At 60.9% G+C, this 12,434-nt stretch overlaps 1 protein-coding gene across 14 annotated transcripts in view; it reads right to left on the bottom strand.

Moving 5' to 3' along the window:
• The window catches only part of RALGPS1 (Ral GEF with PH domain and SH3 binding motif 1), a 238,220-nt gene that overhangs the window by 16,555 nt on the left and 209,231 nt on the right, over positions 1 to 12,434 (bottom strand). For 10 of the 14 annotated variants that reach the window (XR_006739872.1, XR_006739873.1, XM_045572036.1 and 7 more), the window contains 3 exons: positions 4,396 to 4,522; positions 3,112 to 3,269; positions 957 to 1,008 (listed from right to left, as the gene is read on the bottom strand). The exons of 1 other annotated variant lie outside the window; for it this stretch is intronic. Coding sequence is in view for 11 of the 13 variants with exons in the window: in XM_045572036.1 (XP_045427992.1) it covers positions 957 to 1,008; positions 3,112 to 3,269; positions 4,396 to 4,522 (337 nt within the window). In the remaining 2 variants the exon portion in view is untranslated. Of the gene's footprint in view, positions 1 to 956; positions 1,009 to 3,111; positions 3,270 to 4,395; positions 4,523 to 7,384; positions 10,868 to 12,434 lie in introns of those variants that run through there. 3 more of the 14 variants (XM_036412041.2, XM_036412043.2, XM_045572040.1) reach the window with 2 other exon arrangements.

The raw sequence follows: 12,434 nt of genomic DNA, 5'->3' as shown, positions 1-12,434 counted from the left end.
ATAACCCTGTGCAGCAGTGTATGAAGATTCGGTGAAACCAGAACAGTGCCCGGCACACAGCGACTGCTCCACAAGATCACTCATCACCTCACACCCTCTGTCTGCCCTGTGAGGACCCGCCTCCTTTCTGGCCATTTTCTGATTATGGGCACTGAGGAGCCAGGAGGCTCAGCACCAGAGGGTGTGTGTGTGTGTGTGTGTGTGTGTGTGTGTGTGTGTGTGTGTGAGGCGTGTATCTGTGTGAGGTATGCATGTGAATGTACGTGTGTGGGTATGTGCATCCACATGTGTAAGAGGATGTGAGTGTGAGAGAGTGCATAACTGTGAGTGTGTGCCTGTGTGTGCGGGCCACTGAAGGATGGTGGGAGTCTGCTTCTCGTAACCTTCCTGTCACTGGGTTTCTCCCTGCCTCCCTTACAGCCACTACGATGCCCTTCACTTTGCGGCCCCACGGCTGGGGAGCTCCCCAGTCAGAGTCCCATGTGTGCCGGGCACAGAGAAAGCGCACTGCGCGGAGCAGGTGCTGAGGGTGAACCCTGAGCTGGAGCTGAACCCTGAGCTGAGGGATCAGCCTAGGTGGTTGTCAGCCTAGGGCCTGAGGTCATGTGTATGCAATGCTCTCAGACCCCACCAGGCGGAGCCACATGCCCGCCTGCAGGCTGGGCATATTCTCAGACTTCTGACTACAAGAGCCCGCATTTCAGACCAGTCTCCCCAGTAGCTCGGCCTGAAAGAGAGGCGCTGGCCTTGACCCAAGTGATGAGGGGCAGCTCAGAACATGGGGCTGGTCTCCTCCCTCAGTGGGTTCTGACACTGAGCTGTCCTGAGGAGCCACAGAGCAGCCCCCCGGGCGGGCCCATGGGGTGAGGCTGGGGTGGGTCCCTGCCTGGAGCTGTCTCCAGGTCCCTGGCCCCGGGCACCTCCTGGGAGGGAGGCCACGCTGAGGCCACACTCACCTTTCCAGCCCTGAAGACACTTCTTCACTAAACTCTGAGCTCTCACTACTGCCTGGAAAGGAACACAGATCAGTGAGCAAGGCGGCTCCCTGAGAGGAGCCATCTGGAGGGGCCTCTTCTCCTGGCCCTCTGGGCCCAGGCCCCCGAGCGCCGGAGAAGCGCCAGAGTGATGGGCCATTCACTGGGCTCCTGCTGCCTCTATTTCTGCCTCTCCCTGGGGAGGGTGCAAAGCACCACCTGTCCCACTGTTCCCCGGGGGGGCCTCTGCTCCCTTCCCACGGCCCCGGAAGACGGCACTGCCTACCCCAGGACATGGGAGTCTAGGCCCTGGGGCCTCTGCTGGGCCTGGCCTGCTCCCCTGCCCCCCACTGCCTCCCTCTGGCCTAAGGAAAACCATGGCTAGAACAGGTCTCACACGGTGAGGACAGAGGCCAAATAGCACTTCCTCTTCGAGGATCAGGGCTTGACTGGACACTGGTCAGAGCTGCTGCCCAGCACCAGAAGCCTTGAGGGTCCCTTAGACCTCTGGCCAGCAACGGACACACACACAGACATACATATAGGGCTTAGGAGCCACCCCCTCCTAACCCCCGTCTGCTTCTCAGCGGCTCTCCAGGCTACCTCCAGCACAAGGACACATTTTTTTCTGTCACTTCACTAATGCCACATGCCTTTGTACTGACCCTCAGACCTTGAGGTGCCCCGGGTCAGGGATCTTTGCCTGGGCTACTGGCTGGCACCGAGGCTGGGCAGTGGGAAAGGGGAAGAAGGGAGTCCCAGGCCCGCTGGGAGTTACAGGACAGAGAGGACCTGTTCAGCTTCCAATGGCACATGCATATAGCCACCTGCTCCAGGCTCTCAACTCCAGGCAGAAAAAAAACCCAGTTTCTGAGCACAGGAGCTGAGGGCCACAGCTCTGGTGAGGTGGCACTGAGTCTGACTCAGCTTTCTGTCCAGGAAGAGCAGGGCCTGGGCCCAGGCTCAGCTCATGCTACTCTCGGCTCCTGCCTTTGCCCCATTCTGGCCTCAGCAGCACAGTGCCTTCGCTGACTGGCACTCCCAGCTGGTTCAAAACCTATCCCGGACGCCAAGAAGTGGGTCCCATGGCCACGTCCCGAGGGAACTGTGCCTCTGTGCCCTGGTGACCGCAATGCCCCAGGACTGCAGAGTCTGAGAGGAGACCTGCTCACCTCTGAGCCAACCTTTCCCCACATGCTGCCCGGCTCCCCTCCCGGGAGTACCCTCTGAACACACCATGCACACTCCTGACTCGGTCCCAACAGGATGGCTCCTCCAAGGGGGAGGTGGACACGGGCCTGGCCTGGCACGGGTCTTTTGTTCTGGGAGACGGCTGTGCCCGGAGAGACACTGCCTCAGACAGGACCGCATTTCACAGGGCGTGGGACATTGTTCCTGTCCCCACACACCCTCCCCACGCTCATGGGCCTTCCACTCTGCAGGCCTCACCGGATCAAACCCCTGCCTGGCAACTGTCTAAACCACCACCAGCACCAGGGGGCTCCCTATTAAGGAAAGCAGACGGACACGAGACCACAGAAACACAAGTACGCTGAAAGGGCCCGGCCAGCAGACAGGACACGTGTCGAACGGCAGTAAGGACGGGTGACCTGGGCACTGTGGGAGGACTCCGCCCTCGCCCATCCCGGCCTCAGCAGTGCAGTGCCTTCTGCTGACATGAGCACGTGTCCGGCTGAAGCTCAGGCGTGCCATCGCACCCGTGAAGAGCACCTTCTCGGCCTCTCTGACTAACTCCGAGTGAAGACAAGGACGCGGGGTGGCCCTCCGCGCTGTCCTGGGGCAGCCTCCCCATTTTGCCCCGAGGCTGGGGCCTGGGGCTCTCCCGGGACACAGCCCTGCAGGGCAGCGGCCAGGCTCTGCCAGCTGCAGCCAGGGACGGCGGATCTCGGGTGTATGTCTGGCTGCTTCTTCCACCTGTCTGTGCTCAAGACCACTGGCAGGATGAGGACAAAGCCAGGCATTTTGTGACACCCAGAGGCCAGGAAGCAGAGCCCCCGGCAGGGTGACTCCCGAGGGAGCCCTCTCTGCGGGTGGGGCCGCCGGGCGCGGCACAGTGACGGACAGACACGAGCACACGCCGGCTGTGCCACGCTGCTGTGCGCGGCCGGACGCTTACCTAGCGAGAGTCCATTGGTGACGGCGGAGGAGGAGGTGAGGGCGGGGCCCCGGCGAGGGCTGCGGGACTCTAGGACACTGTCGTCCAGCAGGTGCCTCGCTCTCTCCGATGGGAATGTCGCACTTTTACTCTCAACTACACTCAACTGACACATCATACTGGAAACGGAAAGGAAGAGAGAGGCAGAGCTCCTTACCTACAGCAACAGGGCTCCCCCTGCAGGCCAAGACCTCCACCCAGAACCAGGAGGGCGTCCAGGCTCCGCCCCATCTCACGGCGTGACCTTGGGCAAGCCCCATCCTTTGTCAGGGCCTCAGTTTCCCCAACTGTCCAGTGGGGGCTAACCGTTCTTGCCCTTCCCAGCTCCCAGGATGATTATGAGGTTGAGTGAGTGGGTGGTACTTGTGAGCGATGGGGCGCGCAGGGGAAGGGGGATGTGACTGCGGTCCATGCCTCCTTCTGGGGTCGCACACACTTGGTCCAGGTCCTTGCTCCCACCTTTCAATTGGCAGGTACTGCGCCCCATTGGACCTCACTGGGCTCAGGCAGGTAACGGCACCGACCTTTCGGGCCTGCGGGCTCAGTGAGATAACGCGGGGCAGGACAGAGCAGAGAAAGAGCAACCCCTTTCTCCTCCAGCCCAGGAGCGACTCCGGGGCCAGCCTGGCTGGCTGAGGCTTGTGTCTTGGTGGAAGGAAGGAAGGAAGGAGGGAAGGAAGGAAGGAAAAAAGGAAGGAAGGAAGGAAGGAAGGAAGGAAAGAAGAGACAGGTAGGAACAGAGGGAGGGAGGGACTCAGCTGTAAGGAGCCTGTGCCCAGTTCCTAGGGACACGGGCATTGCTGTCCTGGTCATGCTAAGGACCACCCATGACTCCCAGCTGTCAGCCCCACAGGCTGGGGAACCAGGGCAGATGCCCTGAGCTGCAGACTCACTCCAGCGATGGGCAAGCAAAGACTCTGAGCCCTGAGACTGGCAGGCGCAGTGCCCGCTGGATCTGGGTTTCCTCAGGGAGGCACTAACTGAGGAGGGAATCCCACACTGCTCCCTGCCCTTGCCTGCATGCTTCCTCCACCGGCTCCTGAGTAGTGGTACTTGTCGCCAGGACCAACCCAGCTCTTCTGACCCCGTGCCAGTCTGAGGAGAGGGCACCAGCCAGGGATACCAACAGCACCACCAGCCCTCCCAGATGAGGTGGGGAGAGCTCCAGCGGGCAAGCACCCCTTAGCCCCCTCCCCCCACGCTCAGCCCGCCGAGAGCCCGAGGGGGGCTCGCTCAGGTACCCACTTGTTGCCCAGGCTGTGGCTCTTCCTGTGTCTTGGGACCGGGGGTGTGGGGAGGCTGCCAGCCACAGATGCGTCAGGACAGGTAGGCCGCCGGCTGAACCTTGCGGAGCTGGAGCTGGCGGAGGGGCCTGTGAACAGAGCAGAGCGTGTCCTGTGATGGGGGCTATGGAGGCTCGGGGGTGGGGCCTGGGTTGTGGGTAAGGCACTGGGCCAGCTGTCACAGGCGGAGCAGGCCCAGCAGGCCCCGTGGCTCCCGCATGCGACACCGACCCTTCATGCCCAGCATAACTAACTTCCGGGGTGCCGGCAGTCAGGATGGCCAGGGGCCTGCATGTGCATGGTGTCCCTGCCTGGGCGTGACTTATCCAAGGCATCCAGCAGGTGGCAGAGACTTCACAGCCTGTCTTGTGAGTCCGGGCTGGTGCCCACCCTGTGCCCTTCTCCAGCCACTTTGACTTTAACGCCCACACATTCCGCAGGAGGGACAGAAGGGAAGGAGCGTAGGAGGGCGGCAGAGGGAGGACTCACTAAGTGAGAGCACAGCTAGCGAGGCAGGGCTCTGCCCAGGCCTGCCAGGTACTGCCTGGGTGGCCTTGGACGGGTTATTAACTTACTCCCTTGAGCCCGTTTCCTCATCTGAAAAATGGGAATAAGTCCTCACCTCGCAGGTGGCTGGGAGCAGTTTCAGTCAGCCTCACACTTGTTTTATATAATTAGTGCCATGTTCTCCTCAGCCCCGGTCCCAGGGACAACAGGGGTCCTCAAGCCAGGAGGCTGGGCTGCAAATGCACTGAGCAGCCCGTGCAGGAGGAGGAGGGCCTGCACGCTGGCCGGGGCACAGACACTAAACGGAGGGGCTGCTCTTCATCTTCCCGCTGTGCTCATGCTCTGAAAGGAAGTGACCCCGGGTGCTAAGCCTTAGCTACCCAGGACAGACAGGAAGTGGGCCGGAATCCTGCAGAGCACACCAAGATGCAAGCCCAGGCAGCCGTGCGGGAGCCTCCCCCGAGGGCCTGGGAGGCCTGTCCATCTGGCCCCTTCCTCCAGCCCATAAACACTCTAGTCTCTCGTTTTCTGTAACATAAGGCCCCTTGACCCCAGGGCAGTCTCCCTGTCAGTCACGTGTCCTCAAACAGAAGTCTGTCCTCCACACACTCGACGGGGCCACGCATATACAGTCCATCGTTGGCAGAAACGTCATTACATGGCACACACTGTAACGAGCTCAGAGCGGCACGGCTTGGACCTCAGCACCCCGGCTGAAGGCCCACCAAGGTCCGTGAAGGCCTTGCGGAGTGTGGAGGCACTGAAATGGCACCTATGGCAATAGAGGTGTGTGCGTGCCCTTTCCTGGCGAGGGTCCCACTGCCACTCAGCTTCTCTGAGGCTGGAATCCTTAGTCAGGGCATGTGCCAGGTTCTCAGGGGGAGGGTGGGAATGCAGCGTCTCGGGCCTGTCCCCCCAGGTTCTGATTTCATTGCTCATTGTTCTCTCGGTGACTCTAGTACACCCGGTGACCGCAGTGTATACCTGGTGACCCCAGTGTACACCGGGTCACTCTCGTGTGCACCCCTGTGACCCCAGTGTGCACCCAGGCGAAGAACTTCTGCTCAAAGAGCTGCAGGGACAGCGAGCTCTGCCCTGGAGGAAGTCTCGTGCCGCTGCCCAGAGAGGGAAGGGAGGACGGAAGCCGCCCTGCTTTGTTTTTGTTTTGCACATGTTGCTCAATAAATGAGTCTGTGCGGAGGGTGAAATCCGCCTTGTTTATCAGCAGGATTACGGTCTCTGCCTGAGTCACTCTGGCTCCCCTGGGTTCAGAAAATATTTTGTAAAGGTCAGGTCGCCGGCTCCTCCCCGGGGTCTGAACTGGAACTGGACTCCCTGGTGTGTCGCAGCAATAAAAACGGTGATAATTGCGGGTGGACATCCCGTGCCTGGCACCGTACTGTGTGCCCGGGCTGCAACCCAGGAGGTGGGTGCTTAGTAGGGACGTCATTACATGGCACACACAGGAAAGCCAGGGCTTACATATCCACGACAGGCAGGACTTGAGCCCAGGGGTACAGTGTGGGCGGAGGCGCTCCGCAGTTCAAAGGTCAGGCATCAGCCAAAGCTGGAGGAGCGGGGAACAGTGGCGTGTTTGAGGTGATCTGGTAACTTCCTCCAGGGAACCGGTGACTATTTCCAGCTGCTATTTTTGAGAAAGGGACGGTGAAGGGGACTAACATTGTTATGCACCAATGGGTGCCAGGCTTGTCTAAACACTCCCTCATCCTACGTCATGGAGCACTGTCAGTGGCTGCTTTGACCAGCGCCGTTTTACAAGGGATGCTCGGAGCACAGCCGGTCGTGCAGGGAAGGGGTGCTGGTGTGCTCTCCTTCCCGGCTGTGGGTGCAGCGAGAGCCGGACACGAAGGCTCCTCTGGTCACTTCCTGGGCCTCCTGCTCACTCCTGATGGGCGCCCTTCCCACCTGTGTCCCTGCCCCTGCTCTGACCCCCACCTCGGGCTCCCAAGCCTCCAATTAGCCTCAGTTTCCTCTGGTCAGCTACCGACTCTCCCTCCGGGGGCATGCGGGACGAGCCTGGGGCCGCCCCCTCGTCGTGCTGCTTCGGAAGGCCGTGGAGGCATCTGGCCTAGATGCCCCTGGACACAGCTGGGGGGAGGGAGGTGGCCAGTGTCACACGGACGCTGCTCTGGATGCCCTGGTCTTGGCCACATGCATCCCCCGCATTGTGGGCCAGCAACAGCCCGGCTCTGAGGCTGAGGCGGAAGAATTCCCATTGAGCTGGAACCCAGCGATGGGGTGGCCTCTGCCAGGAAGTGACATTCTGCTACCGAAAGGCCTCCCGCCCGCCCCACTGTGCCTGGGCCGGCCGCCACGTGACAGCACAGGACACGTGGCTTCCAGCAGTTTCCGATGTTGTTTTCTCCGTGTCCTGTCGGCAGGGGTGGGTGGGGGCGGCGATAATGAGCGGGCGCTCTGGCCTCGCTTAGCAGAGTGTGGTCCCCGCCGCCGCCGGCCGATATGGCACCAGCAGCTGGAAAAACTGACCGTGGGCTTGACTATCTCAGAGGATTGCTCTATTTTTCCTCAGCATAATTTTTCCATGAATAATCTTTAAAGCTCTTTAAGTGGCTGTTTCTTTAACAGTTTTATTGGAATATATGAGAACTGACAGTCTGTGGGGAATGAGATATCATGTTGGAAAAAAAATCTGGTTTTCATTACATTTTTCTTAAGAAAGCACCGTGCTGCCCGGGCCACTCACTGGTCGGCAGAGAAGCCAGCACAGGCCTCGGGTGGATGGCAACAGTCGAGCCCGGGACCCTGAGGCAGCCGGGTCTGGGCTCCCATTGGTGCTGCCACCGCAGGCTGAGTGAACTTGGGCAAGTCACCTGGCACCTCTGAGCTTGAATTCTACGGCTACAGAACGGGAGCAGTATCTGACCTGGCAGACCCACGGGGAGGAGAAGGCTCATGTCCCTCTCCCTTCCTGCAGCAAATGGTTCCAGACCTGGGAGGGGCAGTAACCAGATAACCACGCCCAGGGCCGACACAGGCTTTGGTAGTGATAGACCTGGTGCTAACCACACTCACAGTGTAACCATCACGGTATAACGGTGGTGGTAATGGTACTGACCGCCACTCATCGAGCATCCACCAAGTGCCAGGATGTACCGAACGCTTGTTCACAGGTCCTCACTGAGGCCTCGGCATCACCCCGCCTCACAGGGACTGTTGTTAGCTCCTCCCTGGCACGTGGGACTGAGGGCGATGTGGGACCTGAGGTCAGAGGGCTAAGGCGCTTCTTGGGGGAGCAGTGGAGCCCGGAGCAGTTCATCTGAGAACCTGGGAAGGCCAGGGCAGACCTGGGGGGTCCGACATCCAGGCTGGCGAAGGTCCCGGCAGAGGCAGCGGCTTGGGCAGAAGGAGCAGCACATGCAAAGACCCCAAGTGAGAGACACAGAACCTACTAGAGAAGCTCGGAGAGCCAGCCTGGCTGAGGAGCTGAAGGAGGGAATATGGGGGTGGGTGGGGGGTGGGGGGTGGAGCTGTGGGACCGCACGAGAGGCCAAGAGTTTAATGAGGGGAAGAGGTGGAGGTTGCAGGAGGTCAGTAAGGTGCTCAGATTTGTGCCTTAGAAGGCTCTCTCTGGCTGGAATGTGTGGATGTGGCCAAGAACACAGGCTGGGAGGACGGATGTGGCAGAGAGAGGTCTAGGAGATGGGCAGGGGTAGGGTTGGTGGGTGGAGGGGCACTCGGGGTAACCCTCAGTGGAGTCTGGTGCCATTCACCGAGGGAGCGGATGAGTTCAGTTTGGGACCGATGTCGGGAGGCCATTGGGGAGACTGTGAAGCTCTGGAGACAGATGGCAGCTGGGGACAGAGGTGTAGGCCATGTGGCCCAGGAGGGTGCCCAGGACGGGGCTGCAAGCTCAGTAAGAGGAGGGAGGCCTGGGCAGAATGCAGGGAAAGTGTTTGTCGGATGAGAAGAAGACAAAGGCTGAAAGGACTTGTGCAAAGCCAGAGTCACGAGAACAACTATTTGAGGACAGTATCACTTTGGGCACATGAGTAAGTGACCTTCTTCCCTTCGAGTGCTACAGGAAGGCACAGCGGCCGGCACTCCTCCTGGCAGCTTTGTGCGGGCAGCACCCACCTTTGAGGCCAGGACACACGGCAATGCCCCCTATTCTCTGACTCGGGTCTTTAGAGAGCAAACCGGAGGGGCCTAGTCTGCCGCCTGTAGTCAGCTGGCCAGAGCCACATGCGGACAGGCCTGGATGCCTCAGAATGACCCCCTGTTCATCCTGGAAGCTTCTCTTGGGAGAAGAGAGGAATGGAGGGAGAGGGCTGCCAACCTGCCCCCGCTTCAGGGGTTGAATCAGACAACGGCGTGGGCTGTAGCTGCGATCCTAGCCCAGCGCTTACAGCGCCTGTCCCTGAGCTCTCAGAGGGCGGTGACCCTCCTCCTGGCCACAGCCTCCTGCCCCTTGCTCTGGGGTGCCGCGCCCCACACTCACAGCGCCTGCCGTTTGTCACTAAGGAATGGTGTTGGCAGCCTGTAGGTCGCCCATCTCTCCCACCAGACTCCAGCTCTGGAGTCAGGGGCCGTGTCCCAGTGCCCAGCGCAGGGCGGAAGCGAGGCGTGCGTGCTGAATGCTGGTGCGGTGCCCACGGCTGCAGGGGCAGTGGCTGCAGAGGATGCGGGGCTGGGATGGGGATTCCTGTTCCCATGGGTTTCCAGCGGCAGGGAGCGGCCCTGCCCAGGCCAGCACTGCCGATGTCAGCAGTCTGGCAGCCCCACTGCGGCCTTTGGGGTGGTTTCCAAGTCCTGCACATCGGCCATTAATGGGAGGCAGCTGGGGCAGAGAAACTACTGAGCTTGGAGTCCCAGGATTTGGGTTCCAGTCCAGCCTCTGCCCAGGGAGGAGCTGGGAGTTCAGGGTCAGGATCCTCTCTGGAGAAGGCGGATGACGACTGCTGTGACAGGGGGCTCTCAGGCGCCACCCTGGCTGAGATCTGCACAGGACGCACTTCCATCCGGTCTCAGCTTTGCTCCTGCGCCTGCTAGAGCCTTCCCATCTGCCGGGGCCCTGTGCACGCAAGACATGGGTCCCTGGGCACAGAGTCTGTTTGTGTTGAAACCTTTCTCTGGCCAGGTTTCATGGTCGAGCCTGGGAGCCGGTCCCTTCTACATTCTCACACATTCTTTGTTTCTTATCCATGCAGCTCTCACGGGTCTCTTTTGTGAGCCAACGTCGCCCTTCAGCTGTGGGGAGGCCCAGATGCCATCTCCTCGGGGGAGAAGGCCCAGACTCCCAGGCACAGGGGCAAGGAATGCCTGCTGTGGCGGTGCTGCATGGAGCTGGGCCAGGCAGGGCAGCAGGGTCGGACAGAGCAGGGCCTGAGCCTGGCTCCTCTGCCTGACCTTGACACGCCAGCCTAGTAGCTGGGAGATGTCCAGAAGAGATTGGATGTGCCCTCACTGAGGGCTCCTCACCCACTCTGAGACTATAAACGGGAGGAGAGAGGAGCATGAGGGAAGGGAGTCCCCACCCCTGGCCCACAGGGTGATCTCTGCATCCACTCAACCATAGTGAGCATCTCCACAGACCACGCAGAGAGCTTGAAACCTGTGCCCAGCAGCTGGGAGACCCAGGGAACAGCCAGTGCCTCGCTCAGGCCTGCGGACCCAATGGGACTGCAGCCAGAGGGCAGTGTGGCCGCACCAGCTTAGCTGCACTCGAAGATCCGCTGGCACAAGGAAGGTGTGGCCTCCCAGGGACCAAGGTGGCCCCTGTGAGGAACGGGCATGGAGGTGAGGGGATCCAAGCAGCATGGAGCTGGAGGTGGCACGGACTCCCTGTCGGCCGCCTCGCTGTCCCTCCATCAGGACACATCAGTGCTGAAGCCGAGTGGTAGGCGTGCACTGGCTCCATGCTGGGGCTCTCCCCACACGGCCTCACCCTGTGAAGTGAGACAACATGAAGTATTCATGTCTATTCCCATTTCACCAAGAAGAAAACTGGGCTCACAGGGACTGAGCCGATTGCCCAGGGTCCCACAGCCAAGGGCCAGAGCCAGGCGGGCCTTTACCCAGCGGGCGGTGAGACAAGGAAGACCACCAGGTGTGCGGGGAGCAGGCCCGCGGACCGGGTGCAGAAGCGGGCGGCGCAGGCCGCGGTTTCCCAGGGGCTGGCTCCGCTGCCGAGGGCTCTTCGGAGGAAACCTGCCAGTTGGTTTGGCCACGTGGAGGCGGAGCTCACAGGATCTGGAAATGTCTTCACGGGCTCCAACGCACACACAAACATGGCTTGCCCTCTCTGAGGGTCAGCATTCTTTATGATTTTTGCTCTCCAGGAAAATATTAGTTCATTTATATAAACGAAACAGTGCATACGGGGAAATTGAAAACGTGGCCCTTTTTTCTCCACAGACCGGAAACTGAGAAGGTTTCTCCATTTCCTTTCTCACTGTCTGTCTATCTACTTGTCGTGTGGATCTGCCAGCATGGCCACTCCTTGGAGTGCAGAGTGGGGGCAGCTCTGGGGGTGGGGGGCGTGGGCCATTGCAGAGATAGAGGGACAGCCTCAGTGGGGACCACTCTGACATTAGCCAAGGCCTCAGAGGGACCTGAGACTAGGGCTGCTCCCAGCGCCAGAGTCTGCGTCCCCCGTTCCCCCGTGCCCCTGGCGGGCGAGCTGGTTAGAGGAGTGGGCGCAGCCACAGGGAGGGGCCCGGGAGCTCCCACGGGCCTCCTTTCGGGTCCTCGATGCCACACCTGCTCTCTCAGGCTGCTTCTGCATGTTTCCCCCCAGGGCAGTTCCAGAGGGCAGCCTGTGCCTGGCTCCTGGTGCGGGGCCGCAGTGATGCCTGGCCCACAGCAGGCCCGGCCTGGAAGGTTTAAGTGAAGGAACGAATGAACACATCGTGCGGCCTCTCCTTGGCAGGTGTGGGCGCCTGCCTGCTGGAAAGAGATCCCGGGGCGGTAGCTTAACCCCCCTCCTGGGATCCGAGGAGGCTGCGTTCCTGCCATTCCTGGGACTGCGAGAGGCACATTCCTGTCCCCGGTCTGGTCAGGCTCCTGCCACGAAGCCCAGTCTCATTGCCAGACCAGGAAGGCCTCTTGGGAGCCGTCCCTCTGGCCCTGCCCCCACGGGACCCCTGGCTGTCCCAGGGGTGCTGGCACCACCTCTGTCACCTGAGGCTGGCGTGGGGGTGGGAAGCCAGGATGGAGGAGTGAGCCTGAAGCCTTCCAGACGCTCCCCTGCCTTCTGGTGATCAATGAAAACCTTCAGCTTCCAGGGCTGCAGCCAGGGGTTTGGAAAATTGGTGGAAAACGCCCCTGTGAGCCGAGCTCGCTCGCTGCGTGAAAACTGCTGGCATCAGCGCTCCTCCAGGGAGTGCAGAGTCAGCAGTCGGCGGCTCTGGAGCTGCTTCGAGAGCCAGGTGCCCACAGGGCCTGGCAAGGAGCTCAGAGGCCAGGGCTGAAGGGGTGAGGGCAGGCGACCTGTGTGCCACTCTGGTACCCTCA

This window comes from Pipistrellus kuhlii, unplaced genomic scaffold (assembly GCF_014108245.1).
Source record: "Pipistrellus kuhlii isolate mPipKuh1 unplaced genomic scaffold, mPipKuh1.p scaffold_m20_p_43, whole genome shotgun sequence".
In the NCBI taxonomy this organism is placed as follows: Eukaryota; Metazoa; Chordata; class Mammalia; order Chiroptera; family Vespertilionidae; genus Pipistrellus; species Pipistrellus kuhlii.
This window is presented reverse-complemented; position numbering and strand designations above follow the sequence as displayed.